At 38.3% G+C, this 22,025-nt stretch overlaps 1 protein-coding gene across 7 annotated transcripts in view; it reads left to right on the forward strand.

The window, feature by feature from the left end:
- The first annotated feature begins 1,001 nt into the window (after positions 1-1,001).
- The window catches only part of NUP58 (nucleoporin 58), a 36,215-nt gene continuing 15,191 nt past the window's right edge, over positions 1,002-22,025 (forward strand). For 5 of the 7 annotated variants that reach the window (XM_082759752.1, XM_082759753.1, XM_082759747.1 and 2 more), the window contains exons 1-13: positions 1,002-1,132; positions 4,772-4,911; positions 6,137-6,175; positions 7,417-7,569; positions 8,554-8,688; positions 9,410-9,520; positions 12,372-12,396; positions 12,853-12,918; positions 13,640-13,814; positions 15,110-15,189; positions 15,490-15,608; positions 18,123-18,205; positions 21,074-21,275. In XM_082759752.1, coding sequence (XP_082615878.1) covers positions 1,014-1,132; positions 4,772-4,911; positions 6,137-6,175; positions 7,417-7,569; positions 8,554-8,688; positions 9,410-9,520; positions 12,372-12,396; positions 12,853-12,918; positions 13,640-13,814; positions 15,110-15,189; positions 15,490-15,608; positions 18,123-18,205; positions 21,074-21,275 — 1,447 coding nt within the window. In that variant the 5' untranslated portion in view covers positions 1,002-1,013. The remainder of the gene's footprint in view (positions 1,133-4,771; positions 4,912-6,136; positions 6,176-7,416; positions 7,570-8,553; positions 8,689-9,409; positions 9,521-12,371; positions 12,397-12,852; positions 12,919-13,639; positions 13,815-15,109; positions 15,190-15,489; positions 15,609-18,122; positions 18,206-21,073; positions 21,276-22,025) is intronic. The other 2 variants (XM_082759748.1, XM_082759751.1) reach the window with 1 other exon arrangement.

Consider the following 22,025-nt stretch of genomic DNA (forward strand, 5'->3'; position numbering starts at 1 on the left):
CCTCCCCTGTTTCCCCACTGAGTGGTTAATCCAGGTTCACAATCTATCTGATGCCTCACAAACAATGCATGGCCTTCAGCTGCCGGCCTGTTAAATTTCAAATTTCCTTTGATATTTTTACTGCTTAAAGTGGTAATATTTCTTCACTTACCTGACTTGACACTGTGATTTTCACCTAATTGTCTTAAGGAGTCTGGTTATCTGTATTTTACAAGGTTGCCTGCTAAACTTTTTTATCGCTGTAAGTGTATCTCAGCACCACGTTCCCTCCTCCTAAACAGCGTAACTGCAAAAACAACATTTATATTCCCACAGGGAAACTCCCTTGTAGTCACAGAATCACAAAATCACAGAATTTCTAGGTTGGAAGAGACCTCAAGATCATCGAGGCCAACCTCTGACCTAACACTAACAGTCCCCACTAAACCATATCCCTAAGCTCTACATCTAAACGTCTTTTGAAGACTTCCAGGGATGGTGACTCCACCACTTCCCTGGGCAGCCTGTTCCAATGTACTACTCCCTGGCAGAAGGGGACTGGGAAGAGTTTGGGGCTGATTCTTGACTTTGTAGAGTTATAATTATTATATATTATTTAATTAAAAGATCTTTATGTGGATTCTGACTTGTGTGTGCTTGTTGGTGAGGAACGGCAGGCGGGAACCTATGGGCAACAGTAACAGAACGCAATAACACGCACCACAGAGCAGCAGTTATACAATAAATAACTAAAAAACTCGATAAAACACCTTAAAAGCTGTAGTAAACGCTATATACATCACACTGCCTGCTCGGTTATTTCCTAAATTAGGGGATAACTGGGGGGGGGGGGGGGAGGGCGCTCCCCGCAGCCGGGCGCCGCCGCTTTAAGGGCGGCCGTGGCCGGGCGCCGCCGTCCCGTGGTGCCTTGCGGCGGGCGCGCGGAGGGAGCGTGGCCGCTGCAGCCGCTGCCGGGCTCGGGCCCCGCCGCCGCCCCCCGGCCCCGCTGCTGCCCCCCCCCCCCCCCCCCCGCCATGTCCGCGGGTTTCTCCTTCGGCGCCGGCACCTTGGGCTCCGCCACGGCCGCCGCAGCCGGGGCAGGAGGAGGTGGAGGAGGTGGTGGGGGGTTTTCCTTCGGAGCCGCCACGCAGAGGTAACGCGGAGCGCCCTCCGCGCCCCTGTAGGGCAGCGGGTGGGGCTCATGGGGTGTGTGTGGGGGGAATATAGGGGGTGGGGGGCAGCCCGTGGGGCTGGGGGGGTCAGGGGGTCCTCATTGCTCTCTGTAACTGCCTGAAGGGAAGGGGTGGGGAGCTGGGGTCGGGCTCTTCGCACAAGGGAATGGCCTCAAGCTGTGCCAGGGGAGGCTCAGGTTGGCAATGAGGAGACATTTCTGCTCAGAAAGAGCAGGCAGGCACTGGGACGGGTTGCCCAGGGAGGTGGTGGAGTCACTGTCCCTGAGGGTGTTCAAGGAGAGGTTGGACGTGGTGCTTGGGGACATGGCTTAGTGGGTGACACTGGTGGTAGGTGGGTGGTTGGACCAGATTTGTGTTTTTTTTATCCTGAACACAAAAGATGAATCCCACACGTGCCTAGCTGTAAGCAAGCGGCCTGAGGAGGTGTGTGTGGCACAGTCTGAGTGTGTGATGTTCAAATGCCAAGTTCCGGGTCCGTTTCTAAGTTATTTCCAAGTTCCCTTCTGTCACAGTCCTCCATTTGGTGCTTGTGTCTTGTAGTAGGAAGGAAACTGTGGTGCTGGGCTTTGATCTGCACGTGATATAGCAGGCTCTGTGCTAAATGCAATATTCATGTTTTACAGAATAATAGTGTTGTTTTTTTTTCTTCACACCCCTGCACTAGCCCATATTCTTCCTGACCTGCTTGCTGTTATGCCTCTGTTGAAGATTAGGATACTTACAGTGGAGCTTTGGGGCACTTTCCAAATTTTTGGAGGTCTGCCAAATCTTATCAGGCAAAATTGATCATAGGAATGTAAACAAAATGGGCATGGCTGCTACTTCTCCTGAAGTAGGTATGTTTCAAAATACCTATCTGTAGGATTTGGCAGGAATTAGTGGGAAGGGAACTACATCTGGATTAGAGAGTATCTCTGGATTAAAGGGCAGCATTGCTTTTTGGAAGCCCATATGGGAGGGGGCAAGTCTTCTGAGATTCTTCTGATACTCTTAATAGTCCAGTCAGGACAGGTTAACGATATTTTCGTTTCCTGTGTGCATTTTTTCTTCCCCACAGTGAAGCTTTTACGTAAACTCTAGGAAGAACTTAAGTTGCTTTTGTCTCATGCCTGTTAAAAAGAAAAAACTTTAATTTTAATCATAGGAAACCTGCATTATTCAGAAGCACTATTTTAAATATACTGCTTGAAACAAGATAATTTCTTTTGGGGTGTTGATTTGCACGTGGTACACACTACCCATGGAATTTGAATATTTTTTTTATTTTTTTTCTCTCTTCTGGCTGCCTTTTTTAATCCATAAAATAAGTTAAAATGTAATAGAAGTTAATTAATAGCAAATATGATACTCTGCATTTTTATTCATATATTTATTTCTACAAGTAGGATGAGTCCTCAGGGCTGTTGGTCAAGGAGTATCACAGAGGAAGAGGCCTTGTCACTGCTGGATGGTTTGTAAAAGAATCCGAAGCATCCCTGGGGGATGGCTGGCTTGAGAACCAGTTTGAGACTGTAAGCAGAAGCTGGGCCTCTTCTCAGCTGAGGCAGCATTGCCAGGTGCTGGAAGAAAGGGGGCTTTGCTCTTTAGACCAAGCATAAGTATTAGCAAGCAGCGTGGCCTGTCAGGTAATATTCTGGTGGCATAAAGCCTATATGGTATGGCAGCCTATGTAATTCCTGTGTTAAACCACTAGCAGTTGAGGTCTTTAAGGTCTTTCTTGTTTGTCAGTATTCTCTATAGCATGCTTTAGCCCGGTGAAGTGCGTTGTTCTAGCTCTGAAGTTAGAGTTGAGGTTTAAGTGAGCTGAATTCCTCATCCTCCCAGCTGCAGGGAGTAAATAATACTCTGGTCTGTGATTTCTCATACTGCCATGGTTTACTTCTATATTCATTCATATTTAAATAGACTTTATTTATGGTGTTGTTGTTGTTTTGTTATTGGTTCTCTTTTTTCTTTTTTCCTTTTTATTCTTTTTTTTTTTTTTTTGTCCCACTGTATTGAATTGCATATTTTGGACCTTAGCTTTCTTCTACTGGACTGCTGAAACATGAAAAAAGTAAATTGAAAAATCCTCTTAGCCTATACCAGGAAAAGATGAGAAGCAAGCTTGCAACCAGTGAAAGAAGCATCATGTTGTATATATATGGGGTGATAAGCAGTTAGGTCATGCTGCTGCAGTTTGGTATGCTGAAATGCTGAGAGTAAAGAAAGCTGAAATACTTTGGCTCTTATGGAGTTGAACAGTAGATTGGTTTTGTCCTTCTGACCTTCTTGGTGCCTGTTTCCTGAATTATTTACCTTTAAGGATCACTCAACACCCAGATTTAGAACTTGCACCAACTTTTACTGGACTTGCCAGGTTGCCAGGGTGTAGATACTGTCGACTTTTAATGTAGAAGCCTATGATAGCCTTCTTTTTCTTAAAGATCGGCTCTTGTTATGCAGAGAAGTTGCATTCATACAGAAAGAAAAGAGGGAACAATGAGAGAATATTGCACATCTGAAACCTCAAATAGTTTGTAACAACTGTTGCATTGAAACCTAAATTAGGTTTTATTTCAATGCTACTGCTGTAGTCTATACAAAATGTCTAAATTCAAGAAAACTTCTCAAGCTTCCCAAGGGGTTCAAAATGGAAGCCAGAAGTTACTACAAATAAATGACTCACCTCATCTTTCATCAGTCTAAGAATTAAAGTTCTTAAGCCTTAGACACATCTGGCTCTTAGCACCTGTGATTTCACAGGTTACAGATAACTGTAATCCCCCACGTGTTTTGTGCTGTAACTTAATGCATTCTCTGCAAAACGTGGCTTGGCCTGTATTTGCCATGAAGTTTCTATAAAAAAAAAAAAAAAGAAAAGAAAAAAACAGCTGTTAATTTTCCTTGTGATCGCTGGGCTCTGAGTTTCTCCTTTCTTTCCATTCTATTCCCCTTAAGCTGTGCAAATGGTTCTGGACTTTTATTTTATTTCACTGGTTGGATTGGATTGCACAGTGTGCTTTCAGAAAAGAAAGTGTGCAAAGCATAGGTATGGATCACCTGCCGTTGGGGCGTGTGGAAGAGGAGAGCGTTTTGGTTAGAAAACTAATTCTTGCATCTGTGTTTCTCGGTGGTAAGGCAGGCCCAAGTTGTGCTGTTGATGTGGTCAGATGCCTGTCTGCGTGCTTATTGCTTCAGAGTGAAGTAGCTTTGGTTGATGTTTCTGGGGAGAGGGATCGAACTGGGCTTGTAAGTTACTTTGAAAAGATGTTCCTGATGGTTTGTCATCTTTGGTCTGGCTGTAGCATTTGTTCTCCACTTCCAGTAGTTCAGGGGAAATAATAGGAAACTAAACGGCAAGTTTTTGGCTGGTTTATCGGGATGTATCAGGCAGGTAGCAACGAGTTCAACAGATGCTGGAGTCAGCATCATGGAAACGGTAGCTGTCGGAGAGGGAGGGAGGCGGATTCCTCCTTGGTGATAGCAAGCTCTGACTGTCCTGCTCAGCTATGTTCTGACTGATCAGGACAATGATGGTGTGGGAAAGAAACAGAAATAAGGGGAGGTTGGATTTTTCTTTTGAAAAAATAATTGCTAACAGTCTTGTTCTGTAATAGCTCAACAGGTGGACTTAATTTTGGAACTCTGGGTTCTTCCACTGCTACAGCAACTACGTCAGCTCCGTCAGTGGGCTTTGGGAGCGGACTTTTTGGATCAAAGCCAACCACTGGCTTTACGCTAGGAGGCACCAGCACAGGTAGAAAAAGTTCTTGTACAGCACAAATTTGAGTGAACAGTGAATAAATTTACCATGTGTATGTACCACACATTTTGTACGTGTACCACATGAATGTTACTTATGGCACACAGAATTTTACTTATGTCACAGAATGCCACGCTCAGAATATTACTTATGTCATTTTGTATTTCTTTTCTTAAAAATTTTTCACAGACTGTTTTAAAAGGTTGTTATTTGAGAAGTATGCAACACTGATGATGCACAAACGCAAATGCGGTTGCCAGAAAATTGTATCTGGGCGTATGTGTAAATTGTGCCAGAATTTGAATCTAATGTTTTCTGGAAACACATCTTCATCCAGAATACTCAAAATTATCATTTAAATTTGAACTTTTCGGATGTAGAAATTATAGAAAGTCTCTAGTTATAGACGCAGAAATTCTTACAGAAGTCCTAAAAATTGGAGTATAAAATAATGAACCTTTTCAGACTTTAGTTATTTTTCAGCCATCACACACACATAACTTAATGAATTTTATTTTAGCTGCAATTTATTTGGAGAAAATTGTATTTTTTCTACTTCTGCATGAACAGATTGGTTCTTAAATTCCCTTATAATAAATAAATCCTTATTATTTCTAATAATTATTATTACTGTGTATTACTGTGTTTGTCTATGTTAGGGTGATTTCTTTCTTGATGCTGTCTTTTGAACTTTTAATCATTTTTTTTAAATCTGAAATGGCATAGCACTGTTCAAAATTGTCTCTTTAAATTACAAGTGGGGATAAAAACCCTGAGCCAAGACACAACAATTTGAAAAAGCTTGCTCCCCATATTCTTCATCATATTGTAAATCTGTTTTGTGTGTCAGTGTTACGTACAGTCATATGGCTAAAAAATACTTGAGAGCATTATCAGTCTCTGTAGATCTTGTTTACTTTCATTTATTTGAAATTTAAACAAGTTGGTGTGCTGCTGTGTTAATGTAAGCTTCACTCTTAACGCATTCTCATAAAGAAAAGCTTGTTTTTAAAAGGCAGTTGTGCTTTGTTGTATGCTGCTGGTGCTCACAAACAGTGATTGCTGTGTTATGTTTTTTCTGTTTTCAAGATAATATGTAAAAGTTTGTATGATGGTCTACGTATGTTACATTATTTCCATGTTTTGGTTCATGGCTTTTATTAGGATAACTGTTGGGTGGTTCTCAGTTACTGTTCTGACTCTGTTTTCTTTATTAAAGCAGGAACAGCAACAACCATTGCTACAGCACTGACGCTAGGTAAGGACCTAATTTGGATGTTAATGAATATACAGCAGTGAAAAAAAGTTGTTGTGTTCATATACTGTAGAAAGTTAGCTGTTGTGTGAGGTTTTTCCTTGCTGTTAATTGTGGTCGGCTGCAAGCCAGAGTAGAGCTAAAGGATTATTCCATTCCTGCACAACACTAAGAGTGGTCATAGTGAAAAGCTAGACTTGTGTTTGTTCCCTAATCATCAGTGTCATCCTTCAGCAGAGAAGTGGAATCCATTATCAAAGAATTCTTCATACAGAGCTTCTTGTTCTTATGAACTTTGAGTGAACAGATCTGCTTGTTAGTTCCCCTAGCAGAAGGGCAGAGTTGAACTGGGAAGGGACTTGAGGAATACATTGCTCTTGTTTCTCTGGTATGACTTCAATCCCTATTTTCAGCTGTCATGAGAATTATAGAAATATGTGGGTGTTTTCAGATTTTTTTTTTTTTGGAAACATCAGAACTGACCTTGAATTTGAACAGCCGAAATTGTTGAGGGGGGAGAGAGGAAAGGAGGAGAGGACGAGGGGGTAGTGCTACCAGACAGACTGGTATCCAAGAACTTTGGAAACCTTGTTGCAAATAAGTAGGGGAAAATGGTAGTGGTTAAAGAAGTGAATGAAATGGGTAGGAGAAGGGAAGAGCAGCTGACCCAGAGCATGATGTGTAATCATATGTGGCAGTCAGTATTATGCAGGCAAATGTCAGTTCTTTTAAGTTGGTGAATGAAATGTCCTTGAAAACAGACACACAGCAGTTACTGAGAATACAATGTTTTTATTGGTCTTGTTACTCTGGTTTGTGTATCACACTTCTCTTTGAATGCAGGTTCCAGAATATAAGATGTATTCTTCCCATGAAATTAGCAGGAAGTAGAAGCTTTATTTGCTTTGCTTTGCAAGTGTTCAAAAGCAAAATCTGAGGAAATAACATAATTTTCTTGTTCGTAAATTGAAGGGGTATGTGTGTTCCTGCTGGCTTGCACATTACCTCTATCTGTGTTCCAAGATTAAAGCCCCTTGGATTGTTCAGAATTTTTGAGGAAACATACCTTCTTGAAATTAATGTAAACTTTGAAATTTATCTGACGTGCCATGGAAATACTTTATCGCAAATGATCTTGCCTGCTGGGGTGCTAGTGGCAATTAAATGGGATTAGCGTAGAAGATGAGACTGAGTATTCATTCTCAAACAAAATATCCAAAAAGTGTTTTCTGCTTTTCTTCTAGGCACACCTGCTACCACATCAGCAGCTACCACAGGCTTTAGTTTAGGTTTCAACAAACCTGCAGGTTCAGCCACACCGTTTGCTTTATCTATTACTTCTACCTCAGCGGGTGGCCTATCGCTGTCGTCTGCTCTTACATCGACTCCCGCAGCAGGTAGGAAAATGTTTTGGTTTGTCTTTTTACAGTATAACTTTATTGTAAAACTGTACTATGCTCTGTTTTATTCTAGCATTTGCATAATGCTGTGGTATTTCAGTAAGAAGATTCGGTGGACTTTACTAGTTCTAAGTTGGGTGTCCCAATTCAGATGTTTATTTTATATAGAGGACAGTACACCTTGTAATTTAGGCAGCATATAATTACAAGGGTAGCAGTAGATGATTTGTCACATGAAACAATCATTTTAATTAATGTTAACCCCACTGGATGTTGAAAGTTTACTACTTATGCAGCTGAAAAGTTATATCTACCTGTTACAGACAGCATGAAATAGTTAACTAGTAGTGTAAATGAGATTTTTTTTTCCAGTGTAGATCTTGTACTGGCAAATACGTGCCATCATACTTTACTCAGCTGAACTACAACATATGTGGTGATAATTAAGAGTGGAGCTAATTGTTCTTAACGCTAGGAGTCTGCATGTGAGCCCAGTTGTTCGTGCCTTCTGTGCTCCTTCTCTACTTTAGTCCTCTCCATTCTGCCAGAAGCTGCAGTACTTAATTTCAGTAGAAGACTCAAACTATCTATAAGAAGTTTTTTATTTTCCTTGTGTTAAATATTTTAATGCTTAACGTAAAACATTAGCATTTCAGCATTTAAAGATTAAAAAGTCAATCACACTTGTTAGATCCATTATTTTGTAAAATAAATCCTGTGCCAGATCCTAGATTCTCTGGCATTCTGGGAGAGTCTCAGAAGTTTGCTATAGATTTGGACTAATGAAGATTGCAATAATATGGAACAAAATGACTTACAGTTTGAAAATCTCTAGTGGTTTTTGGAAATTGCAGGGAAAAAAGGTTGTGTTTATTATTTATTTACAATAAAAATGCTGTTCACACACTTCAGTTATTTCAGATTGCCTGCGGATGTATTTGAACGCAGTGTCTGCATGAAGCTGGTTTGTTTTCTCTGCAGGTACTACTGGCTTTACATTAAATTTGGGTGGTACAACTGCTCCGACTACAACTGCTTCCACAGGCCTCTCCTTAGGAGGAGCCCTAGCAGGTTTAGGAGGGTCGCTCTTCCAGAATACAAGCACAGCAGCAACAGGTGATTTTTTTTTTTTCCCTTCTATCTTAAAATGTTGAAATTCAATGTTAGATTGTATTAAGTTATAAGGTAAGATTTAATTTATATGAAACTTCATACTGTGAAAGTTATTCTTGTTTTACAGTTTGGAACAGCGTTGCTATCCATAGTTCTCATTTTTATAGTCTGAAGTCATTCATGTCCCTCATTCTTAAGTTTACTTAGATTTTCTTGTGTTATCATTTTAAAAAGTTTTGTTGTGATAATTGACTCAAAGTTGATTGTAAATAGGAGAAGGAAATATTGCATGAGTATCTCCTTTAACTGTGGAGAAGTTAAAACCCCTTATTTGCTGGCTTTTGATCTGAATAAAATTTTTAACCATTAGTGTTGTCATTTCAATTATTTACTGACTTCTTGTCTTTTAGTTCTAGAGGAAAAATCAACATGTTGCAGTCTTGATAACATGCTTTTCTTAAACTACAAACAAAACAAAGATATTTTAAATGCTGATGACTGAAGATGGATATCTAGTTATCAAGTAACATGAACAATTACATAAAATACTTTTATAGAGTTATATGAACTTTTATAGAGTTATATGAAACAATCTATTTTGCATATTTTAATCCAAATGTAGTAAATGAACTGAAATTGCAAACAAGGTTATCTTTGGGTTTAGTTTAAAAGAAGTTGTAATTATTAGTATTTTAAATGCAAAAATTCTGTTTGTTTCTTGCAGGGCTGGGGCAGAATGCCCTGAGCTTGACTCTGGGGACAACTGCGGCTCCTTCAAGTACTGCTAATGAAGGTCTTGGTGGCATTGATTTTAGTAGTTCTTCAGACAAAAAAAGTGAGTTTGTTTTAAAATGTTTATAGCTGATAATGCATGCCATAATTTGTTACTGACAAAGTTATCAGAGTACTACAGAAGAGACACTACTTTGCTGTTAGGGATGTGGAATTAAAGCTATCAATTTTAAATTCTTCCTTTCACGAAGCAATTTAATTCTTGAATGTTGTACCTGTATAGAAGAAAAAGAAATTTGGTTGCAAATGCAATGTCGTGAATTTATTTACTTAAAATAAGTATAACCAAGTATCGTGCCCAGGAACCAGGGATCTAAAGCCTGGTTTCCTGCCTTCCAGGCATAAAAGCCTCGTAGGGCTGTTTCCTGAAAAACCATGGCAGATTTCCAAACAGCTGTGTCAAATGACCACTAGAGGGGGAATCAGAGCTATGCTTCAGAAATGCATTGCAGATACAGAAAGTACTCGTTTGAAAATAGTTTTAAGTTGTAACAGTTCTTAAACACATGAGGTGGGTATTCTTGTTTGTTTTTTTTCCTTTAATACCCACAGCATGAAGAATAAGAGGTAAAAAAAACCAGGATATTTTTAAAGCTGTATTTCTGGTAGTGCGTACTGCTATCTGGTACATTCCATCAGGTTGCTAAAATCAGTTATTAAAACCTACCTCTGTGGTATCTCTGAAATACTTAATGGAATATTGAGCATAGACAGATGAGCACTTACTAATTTACCTTAGTTTTATATATCCAGAGTAACCTTAACTAAAGCTGATTATAAAATGTGCATTTTTTCTGGGGAATCAAAACTGTTCATTTAATCTCTTGGTTTCATTCAGGAGCCAAATTTGAAATGAGGTATTCCGATAACTAAAAGAGAAGGAAATATAGAAACTATATACAGAGGAAATGACACATTGACCGTCCAAACTGGAGTATTCTGCACGATGTAGATATTTTTGGACATTATTGCTGCAACTGATGAAAAAGCTTTAAGTTCTAGGTTCATCATGTGGGGGTATTAGTGTTGTCATTAATATCAATATCATTACCATGGTATTAGGATTGCATAACACTTCCATGATGTACAAGCATCTTAAAGTGAAGCCTAGAGAACCCCAGACAAATTCAGTCTGATATCGCTTAGCACTGTTTTGCTCAGATCTCAGGTTATAATTCCAAATGAGTTAAATACCTGAATTCCCAATGCAAAAAATGGAACTAGGAACAAAGTGGACTGCTGTCAGAATGAGGAGCAAAGAGATCCCTTAGCAAAGCAATGGGAAGTGCTAAAGGGGACTGTTTGAGTTTTCACTTTTCAGAATTTAGGATTTATTTAGGAGTGTTTCTCATAATGGATGGCATTGACTAAGTCCTACCTGTGCACTACGACTCAGTTGTGACAGTACAATTGTTTGTACAACTGTGAGGAACGGTGCTAAGGTATGATAGTGATGATTTTGTGGCTTTCATTTATTTTTTTTTCTTTATGAAGATAAGGAAGGAGGAGATGTGCCTATTTAAAAAGAATAAAAAAAAAAGTGTTTATGAAATTGCTGCCCTAAAAGGTCCAGGACAAATAGGCACTGGCACCTTTATGCTGTCTTCTGGAATTAGTTATAAAGAGTTTTTCTTCTTGAGACTGGAGGGTAAAGACTGAGTGCTTAGTGTTTCTTTAAAATATTGCTCTGTGGGAAGCAAATAACTTTATATAAGTTTTCCTTGTGTTATTAAAAACCAGGGCAGTTGCCCAGAAAGCAGCAAGGTCTAATTTCAAATCTTTCACCTTTTAGATATTGTTGAGGTGATATACAGCGAGGAAAAAAAAAAGTGACTGGGGAGAGAAAGCAAAATAAACTTAGTCCTAATTGTGGTCTCTCTCAGTTCTGGTCTTTATTCCATTTTTGTGCAGTTGCTCTTTGGTAGTTGTTTTTGTTGGGACTGATGGTGGTGGTGGTTGTTTGGTGTTTTGTTTGTTTGCAAAAGGTATAGGGAATGGATGCTGGTACTGGCTGACAGTCTGCAGACAATTTAAGCATTTATTGCTTCTAAAACAAGCAGCTTCTCCTGGCAGGAGCACTGGCTTGTGCAGCCTAATTTGGTTGTGGTGCTAGCATCAGCTTCAGCTACCTTCTAGCTTGTTGGCTCTGAGAGGAAGTAAGGATTTGAATGGCATCCAGCTGAAAAAGATGAGGCCTATTTTTTGGTCTGAGCTTTCTTCCTAACAGACTGCTACAGTATCGTTACTGCTCCTGGCCACAACTAGAAATAGTCATGGCTTGTCTATATATATGATATTGCTTTCAGCTCCTCTCCGTTGCTCAAGAGTTATTTGGTATCTTGGATCCACCTTCTCATCTAGATACACAGACGTCTAGTCTGAATTGTGTAGATGCTAAGCAAGCGGTAACATCTTCAGTTCTCTAAAACCTCACTTTTTCCTCGACAACATGCAAAAGCAGAATTCTTAAGGAAGTCCAGTGAGCAAACTCTAATTGCCTTTTTATATGAGAAGAGACTGCCATCACAGAATTCAAAACACTTTGGTGTTCTGTGGATGCAGGTTTGAGTAAGCTACGGTTGTGTAAGCAGGGACAGATTTTTTATGCAACTCCAATTGTTCATGCATTTGTAGTGATTGGTGTAGGGACACAAGATGCTTGATGTTACTTTTTGTGCCAAGAAATTAGCACCTGACCTGGTGAATACCTTGAAAAGACACTTGTCTGTGAAGGGAGAATAAATTAAAACCTTTCTTCTATGACTAACCTAGTCTATTATTAATAAGAGAAATCAAGCGGATTGCACTCATTAGTTCTTCCTTAAAATCTCATTAAAGTTGTTTTGTCAGTTCCTCAAAGTTTTATTTCTGACCTACTTCTTTTTTTTTTCTAGGTGACAAAACAGGAACAAGACCAGAGTAAGTGTTCAGATTGTCTTTGCGCTCAGTATCTCACTAAGCTTAGTTGTTTTCTGACATACTGGACTTTTCTACTACTTTGCTCTTGGAAAAGCCTTACTTTTGTAAATAACCAATTTTTGCAGTATGGGTATTTAGTAATGATGGTTCATCATTTTAAATGTTGCATTTGATGGGAAAATTGCAATGCCTGCTGCTCATCTGGCTTCTGCTATTGACTAATCACATGTTTTCAAAAATTGTTTCTGTAAAATGTGTGCAATACTCACACCACAGGATTGGACACTATAGTCTCTGACTGTGCACTAATTGAAATCCTTCTAGTTGCAGCATACATACAACAGGTGTAAAAGTGTGTAATCAGTCATTGGAAGTGTTTGTGATACTTAGTAATCATGTAAAAAAAACTGCTTGCCATTTTCCAAGCACAGTGTAAACATGCATTGTCTCTTGCAGAGATAGCAAAGCACTAAAGGATGAAAATCTACCTCCAGTAATCTGTCAAGATGTAGAAAATCTTCAGTAAGTAGTGCTTTATTTATTATAGTTGCATAGCTGAAGTATTGTTTTGTTAGTGTTTTGGTATGTAACAAATGCACTTTACTGCCGGCTGCTTGCAGGATAATTTGCTAGCCCAAGGCTGTCACATATTAATACTGGGATCAGAGTAGGTGGATAATTCTTAGTAGCTGAAGTCTTAGGCTGTCCTTTTCAGCCTTGCTTTTAAATAGCATTTCCACAAACCAATAAATATGCTTCTAGAAGCTGAATCTTCTCTCCTTGGGAGCAGTAAGCCTATTGTACATGCATAATAAATATTGAATCTTATTTGCATGTGCATTGTGGATCTTGCATGGAGTTGAGAGAACTGCAAAAGTCTTCCTTCAAGCAGGAAGGAGGCAGGTTGTAGACTAGTCAGTCTGTCTTTTACTTTATTGGTGAATTCAATGTGGTAATAGCTTTATGTGGAAAGATATTATATATTTAAAAAATATATGTAGCTTAGTTTGTCAGAGTACAGCATGACGTGCTTATACAATTGCTATTGAAGTCTTGGTGGGTTTTGCTGTTTTCTGTGCTATTAGCATGCTAGCTAAACAATAATTTTACTATTCAGTACTAGATTTTGGAAAACCTAAAATTCCTTAACTTCTATTTAATAGTGCAAGTGGGGTAAACACTTGGGTATTTCAGGTTAAATATATTGTGTCTTTTCCTACTATTCCCTTTTTCCCTTCTCCAGGAAATTTGTGAAAGAACAAAAACAAGTTCAGGAAGAAATTAGTAGAATGTCATCTAAAGCAATGCTTAAAGTACAGGAAGACATCAAAGCTCTGAAACAACTTCTCTCTGTAGTTGCCAGTGGATTACAAAGAAACACTCTTAATATAGACAAGCTGAAAATGGAAACTGCACAGGTATAACTTAATAAAACTTTGTTCTGTAAAGTTTGCATGTTTATTTCCTATAGGATAAATACCTTTATTTATCAGACAAGTTAGCACATTGAAACTATATGATATCCAAACTGAAGCAGTTGTAAACGAAGTGAAAAGCTTAATCCATTCTGACCTGCTTGAAATTATCTGAGGAGACTGAAATCAGTGCTGCCGATGTTTTCAGATAAGTACAACAGCATAAAGACATCTATCTTGAGGAGAGCATCCTTTTATGTTACTCATACAATGGAGGGAATATATACCCCCTCTAGTTCTATTTCAGTTGCATATGCAGCTGCCAGTGAAAATCAATTTGTAACCACATGATGGACTCTGGGGCAGCAGAGATGCAAGTATATTTTCTTATGTTGTCTAATTAAGAAAAATTATCCAAAGATACCAAAGTATCAAATGTTTTTTAAGTGAAGGAGTCACAGCTCTGGTCACCGGTCTGCATTTTAACTGTGTCACCAGTTTGAGCTCAGGTTAAGTTTTGAAGTTAAGATCTTGTCACTTTTTCTTTCATCTGGCATGTCAAGACTATTTACTTCATAAATCAGTGTATTTTATTATCAAGTAAAAAAAAAAAATGATGCTCCTTATATCTTGAAAGGAAACACTCTGTAGTTATGCTTGGGCAATTACTTCCTATGAAAGCAAGAAGTTGTTAGTGATATTCTTGCATTTCCTTAAACAATACAGTTAAGAATAGTGACCGAACCAGGCATTGAGAAAGGATTAATGATGGTTATTGGAAAGCATTAAACAGAAGTCTGCTGTAATTACCATGCTTAAAAAGATCCCTTCCATAGAAAAAGGCACTTTTTTTCCACTTCAAGTGTAAAATATTTCTTTTAGATATGTTACTTTCCTGCATTTGACTGTTCTTTTCCCATAGTCCTCAATAAATGTAACGGGATTTCTGAAGTACAGTAGAAATTAAATCTTACCTGTGACAGTCCCTGCCCATGTCAGGGGTTGGACTAAATGATCTTTAAAGGTCCGTTCCAACCCCAAACCATTCTGCAATCTTCAAAGAGTTCAGTATGCTTTCAGGGTGTACCATCGTTTGTTCGTTGTCCAAACCTCTTCTGGTATTTGCAGTTCTTTAACTTCCTACCAGTGTGTTCTTTAAAGAACTTCTGGTCAGATTCTGTCATAGTTTTAAATACAGGAAGAAAACATTTTATATGAATGAACAGTAGAATTGTAGCTATTTTTCTTTTTGAGCACTTCATTCAGAACCTTATATTTTATTAATTTTCCTTATTTAGGAGCTGAAGAATGCAGAAATAGCATTAAGAACGCAGAAAACTCCTCCCGGTCTCCAGCATGAAAATACAGCCCCAGCAGAGTGAGTTACAGTTACATAATTGTATTATTGACTATTTTTATTTATAAGTTGACTTATTTCTGCTTCTTGTAATGTATGTATCAAGTGCTTCATAGAATCAGTGTTTTATTTCTACACTTATCTTATGCCAAAGACATGAGAAATACTGTCCATACTCTTTTTACTTGTCGAAGAATGTCATAAAACATGTAACTGCTGCAAGTAGCAAAATGGAAAATGGCAGCTGATGGGTGTTTTTTCTTTAAATAGTAGCACATTAATGAAACTGTATGATTAAACTTCACTGTTTTATTCATCTAGCTACTTCAGAATCTTGGTAGAGCAGTTTGAAGTACAACTGCAGCAATACAGGCAGCAAATAGAAGAACTGGAAAATCATCTTGCTACTCAAGCAAACAATTCTCACATAACTCCACAAGGTGAATGTTTCAATTTTAATGGTTCATACGCAAAAGTTAAGAAGTGTTGTATCTATAAGACTTAGTAATTTATCTGTTCATTACTGTTGTTCCTTATTCAATGTACAGAAGCAAGTGTTCAGATAGATTCTGCAGTTGTTTAATTCATAAAGGTTCTGGAGCTGTTTAAGACGGATCCAGTTCTTGAGGTGCAGATTGTGTGCTTGGTTTGTGTTTGGAAACTTTGTGTGTCCAGGAGTAGAAATCACAACTTCTAAACTTCTGAAAGCTAGGAAGTAAAGAAACATGGTATGTTTTTACACTCGTGTTCTGACTTCTGTTCTTCTACAAGGGTGGTTCCTGAATGTTTTCTAGACTTAGCTAAGGCGCTTGTGTAGGAACTGGGAATGGAAATTAAGGACTCTTAACAGGGCCAGGGCACATCTCAGACATTACTTTGCAAATTCTTAAACTCTGATTTTTCAGGCTCTCCTTTCTTGCAGCATCTGTAGAATCCATCTGCATTTTCCTTGCTTACATTCCTAATGAGCTCATAAAGACATCAGAGAAAGCTCCATACTCTTCAGTCTTTTATTGACTCATCGCATGGTTCCTTGGTCTGTTGACTCTGTTCTGCTTTGAGACCACTGTTATTTCTTCTGTCTTTGTGTGGTGTTCTTAGGGGTTTGTGTATAATGAGGGAACCTATTTTCCTTTCATCTTGGTTTCTGCCTACCTGTCTTTCTTTCTCCATCTCCATGAATGAGACTTCTGTGTCCACCTGCTATTTTAAGGAGAAGTTTTTGTGCAGCAGAGATGCTTATCTGTGGAAAATACTAAAGTGCCTTATTGTAGAGGAGTTGTTTTGCCTTCAACTTGGAGAAAATTTATTCTTTTTTTTGCTGCCATCATTTTATCTTGGGAGAATCTCTTGTTAGAGATCTCTTTTTGGTTTGTTATCCTCCTGTGATCATAGGAATTTTAATCTTTTGTGTCATTTTAGGTACAGGTCCTGTGATAAGTAGTGATTTCAAGTGCATGTTTTTTGTGCCAACTGATACTTGACCATCTTGCCATTATAGGATGGTGCTTAGGCTTTGGACCTTGTATGTCAAAAATGAGAGAACTACAGGATCCTCATGGTCCTCTCTTCTTTCCGCATGACATCACTGTGCAGAGTATGAGAGAGGATGCCTTCACAGCATCCTCTTCACAGCATCCACTTCATTTTCCTCAGCTTTTTCAGCAGTGTCCTGCTGCAATTTTAAAGTTCCTTTGCTTGTGTGGGCAAGGATCAGTCAGCTGTACCGGTGTACCTAGACTGTCAACAAATCTAGTCGGCGCTGTGTTGCATATGTGTAGCCAGTTTACCTGCATATGGGAAAAACTCATAAATTATGACCCAGAATGTCTTGAATTTTGAAATGTCATGTGTTCCGTATCAATAAATTGCTTTCAGACTCTTATGGGAACTTGAGGCCAGTCTTCCTAGATACTACTGGCTCTACATTCCTGCAGGATAACATGAGATTTACTCCTTTTTCAGAAAGAAACACAGCTTATAATGGAAAAATTCCTCTATGAAGAGGCAACCATTTTCAGTTCTTAAATCGTCTTATCTTCAAGAACTTGATGGCTACTCTGCATTTCAGTGACTTATATGCCTCCTTCAGAGGAAATGAAGCTGATGTAATTGCACTGAAAGACCACTTCAGTGCTTTTTTATCCTTCATTTTGGCAAATTGTTTCAGTGCTTCTTTTAGAAAAGTTTTTTTTTTTTTTTTTTTTTGGTTAGCAGCCCACCTCATTTTGCCCAAACCTTTGAGATTTCCACTTAAATCCTAAAGTTTTGCATTAGTTGAGTGGGTGCACTGAAAACAATTTAATATCTGTGTGGGAAGCAGGCTATCCTAAATCTAAGACTTTACGTAGGCAACAAAGCTCCCTATTGTGTCTCTCTCTCAGTTTATGATGTGCTTGTGGGTAGAATAAGAGAGTTCCTGTGATCCTTGTTAGTCATGTTTTTAAATGCAAGTAAAGTTTCTGTTCTACTGTTATCTCTTTGCAAAATCAACTGAACACTGAATTGTGCATTAACTCAGAGCAGAAAATATATACAAATGCAAGAAAATCTGATCTAACTCCATGTAATAAACCAGTGAGGTAAAATGTTCCTGTGTAATTAAAAAACATTAAATAGAATAATATTTTCATAGCTTTACTGAGTGACAGAATTGTGGAAAACAGATTACCATGCATATAAGAATTAATTGGAGAAAAGAGTTGTTTTTTCCCCCAAAATAAAGTTTGAAACACTGAGAAATAATGCTTCAGGAAGTAGTTCTGTGTGCAGGTCTTGTATCACCTAATTACTCTCAAATTCTGGATTTCTTACAGACAATTTCTTCTCATGCAATTTTCTTATGCTTCATGCTGTATGGTTTTTGGGTGGGCTTCTTGCTGTAATATAAACACTAAAGCTTTTCTCCTAGAAGTAAGATTGTAATTTACATATACTTCATATACCTCTTACAGATTTGTCCATGGCTATGCAGAAAATCTATCAAACATTTGTAGCCTTAGCTGCACAACTTCAGTCAATACATGAAAATGTAAAGGTATGTTGTTTTGTTGTGTTCCTACATATTTAGCTATCAACAAGCGTCTGTTTCTTTCACTAATAATATATCTTCAGGTATTCTTTTTTTGTTAAATTACTGTTTTTAAAAATTATGTAACAGCTATCCAAGGAGTACTTTGATTAAAAGGGCAACTTTTGTTCAACTGAGGTCTAATTTGAAATGTTTATTTACAGTGATGTTGTCAACTGACCACAGTCATTTAGGTTACAAAATGCTTTTTAATTGTTGATCAGTTCTTGAAATTTCTGTATTTGATCTCATGCATGTATGTTTTACTCTTTATCCAATGACCTGCTGATCTCAAGGAAAGACAATCTAAATATGGTCTTACTCAAATAAGTAATAATAATAAAAAAAAAAAAAGGTACTCACCAGTAAGAGTTTTCAAAATAACTTCGTGAAAAGTGAGTTCTGGCTTGCTTGATTTAATTTTTTTCTCCAATCTGGCTTTCAAGGAAAGTTGTATATACAAAAAGACTACTATGGGGGGGGGGGGGGGGGCGGAAAACAAAAAAAAAACTGATGAAGTAGTATGCCAGAGGAGCCTAGTTAGGCTTGTTTTTTCCTTCATGGACTCCAGCTCAAGTTTCTCACAACAGTTCTGGATAATGGGCAAAATCTCAACGTTCTACAATCTGTAGTTTTTCTTGACCTTCAGAACTCTTCTTAATAACAGGGGGAAGAAGAAGAAAAAAACTTGGAGAAAGTACAAATACTTGGGGTTGTTTTTGCTAAGTGACTTTTTAATTGGGAATACCTCTGCTTTTTTTTCCCTTTCAGAGTTTCTTCTGCATGGTATTGCTAGTTTTGTAAATGTCTGAAACTGTTTACTTTTCCTTAATAATGTTCAAGAATGCACATGCTCTTGTAGGAACAAATTCTTTGCATTACATTGCTTCTGTCATCACGGATATTCACTGGATTACAGCTACCTACCATCAGATACTTGTGCTGCTCTTAGACAACTCATTTTAGGTACCAGATAAAGCATATATCAGCTCTCCTCTAACTTCAGCGGAATGAAACAAAAAGGATCAGGAACATCTTCTGGGCTTTTCACTCCTGAGATCTGAGTGTAGCCCTTGCTTGTGCTGTGGTCTGTGTGGTGATACTTTTGTTATTTAATGCAAAGAGCAGGATTAGTATACGAGTATAAGCAATAACAACTTCAAGTACCTTATCAGCCTGATTCAGTGTGAAAGGTGTTACTTCTTGAGAAGTATATTATCTGAAAACAAGGGGTTGGTTTGGGGACTTTCTTTTGGGATGTATTTTGAAGTTCAATCTAGTGGGCATGATGACTTGTATTTTTGGAAGACACAATTGCAACTTCAAAGATCAGAGAAATGAACATACTCCTTAATTGGATCTTTCATTCTGGCAGTTTATCAACTGTTAGAAGCTAGGAGAGGAGAGCAGTTTTGAAACTACTTTTTTCTCTGCCTTATTTCGTGGTTGTAATATGATTTGTGAAGGCAGAGCTGTGACCCCAATTCATTCCTTTGTCTGAAGTAGGCTTTCTGCCTTGCACATATACTTCATTTCAAAGGTTTGAAGTTGTAGTAAAACGTAACCTGGAACTTCTTTGTACAGGGTTACTTGATAAATGTATTCATATTATAGGTGAGTGTATAGGTACATTCTGTATCCAGGTTCAGTAGAGAGTAAAATGTGCTTGGGCACAATTTAAGTAGAAAACTATTAAATTGTTCTGTGTAGATTAGCCTTAATACCTTGTTCTACAGAATCTCAGAATCTAATGACATTTCTGTCAGCTGCAGTCAAGATGGCATCTTATTAAACCTCCAAGTTCTATAAATGCCTTTTCGTGCCAAGGAAAGCAGTCCTCATATGATAATGAGAGAAATCTTTCTGTGTTCCCTGCTATTTCTGATAGACTTGGGCTTACAGCTGTTAAAATCCTGAGTCAGAATTCTTGGACCGGAATTAAATGTGCTCCTCAGAGATGAGCACTTAGCCAGGAACACGGGAAATAGTACGTCTTCCATAAAATACAGTTGAATCTGTTGGGTTTTGTTTTTAATAAATGTATTGTACTTAAAGATACTCTCTAGATGGAAATGGCTCTTACCAGCTCATTAAATGAAGCCATTAGTCCTTTCATGTTACTTAAGATATCTATATTTCCCTCCCTTGTGACAGAGGTCACTCACAGAAATTGCTTATGATGGAAAGGCCAAGCCAGTTACTGCCATAGAAGGTGGGGTTTTGAGGGCATGGGGAGGGCAAGTCAGGAAAGAAGAGCAAACTTGGGCTACATGGAAGCCTAAAGCAAGAATAATTTATTGCATTTGCACTGTATTACCTAGCTGATGAAATGAATCAGCAATGACAGTGGATCCTAAAATCCAGATGCCTCCTTTGGGTTTGCTCTAAGAAAGAGAGGGAAAGGACAAGAGGGAGAAGGACAGATATGTACATGAAACGAAGCAAAACAAGAGCAAATGAAGATATGCAGAAAGGGTAACATTGAAGAGTTGTTATATTGTGCAGTGAGCTAGTAGTGTGGCTATATTTTGCCTCTGATGTCAGCTAGTACACCGACAAATAAAATGGTGCTGGTTTACACCAACTTTGAAAGATCTTGGGATCGTGCAGAATGTTGATCTGTTACGCTTGACCACTTTGCAGCATTTAAGTAAAGGACAACCTGTGGCTGTAGCTGATGCAAAACAGTTCTATCCAGTTTATAACTTGACTAGATCTTTTCATGTCTTTTTAAGGAAATGTTATTTATAACCTGGTTTCTTTTTTTTCCTTATGAAGTAAAGGTTTTATGTCTAATATACTGAACTAAAATGGCTTCCCCCCACCCCCCTTCAGATGCTCAAAGACCAATACCTTGGCTACAGGAAAACCTTTCTGGGAGATGCCATGGATGTGTTTGAGGCGAGACGAACAGAAGCTAAGAAGTGGCAGAGCGCGCCACGTGTTACCACTGGACCGACCCCTTTCAGCAACATACCAAATGCAGCAGCCGTTGCGATGGCTGCAACACTTACTCAGCAGCAACAGCCTGCTACAGGTCTGAGTGCATTCAAGTTATAGATTATTAGTGTTACAGCAGTAGTAAACTTGTGTAAACTTTTCTATGAAGTCTTCCTTTGTGTTAGACTAAAAATCTAAACGTTGTGATGAGTAAAGTTACTGATACATAGCCAATAGGAAAAAAAAAAAAAAGCAGGGTAGACTTAGCAATAATTATACAACAGATACTTAATCTTGTGAATTTACTTGTATTAGTGATATTTACTGTACTGTTCTAATTTACCCCCTTGGAATGTGAGTCTTCGCTCTTCAGTAACATCTCCGAATACTTTTAGTATAGCCTCTTTCCAGAGTTGTGTGGTTATAGTAAATTATTTTAGAATCAGTGAGGAGAGAATATCTAAAGGTGTATTACCTTTTTCATATGTAAAACGATTAATGCATTTTTATATAGCACTTTGGAACTGTAAAATGAAAAATGCTGTTGAACAGGAAGGATAGTCAAAAATCTGTAGAATAGGAAGGCGGATGTCTGGCTTATTATTTTAGAGCCAACTCCATCATGGTGATATTGGGGCAGTTTTTGCTGCCTGTTCTGCTGTTGTGAATATTAGTAGAGAAAGTAGAGGGGATCAGTGGTTCTGTGTATGCATGTATGTTTAAGAGGAAGACCAAAGCAGAGGAAATACCTGATCTACTGCTAAGGACAAATGAATATGTATGGCAAAGGAAGTAACTTACGCACCTTAATTGACATTATTATACTAACCATCACTTTTCAGGGAGG

Source organism: Aythya marila (assembly GCF_965140915.1).
Source record: "Aythya marila genome assembly, chromosome: 1".
NCBI lineage: Eukaryota > Metazoa > Chordata > Aves > Anseriformes > Anatidae > Aythya > Aythya marila.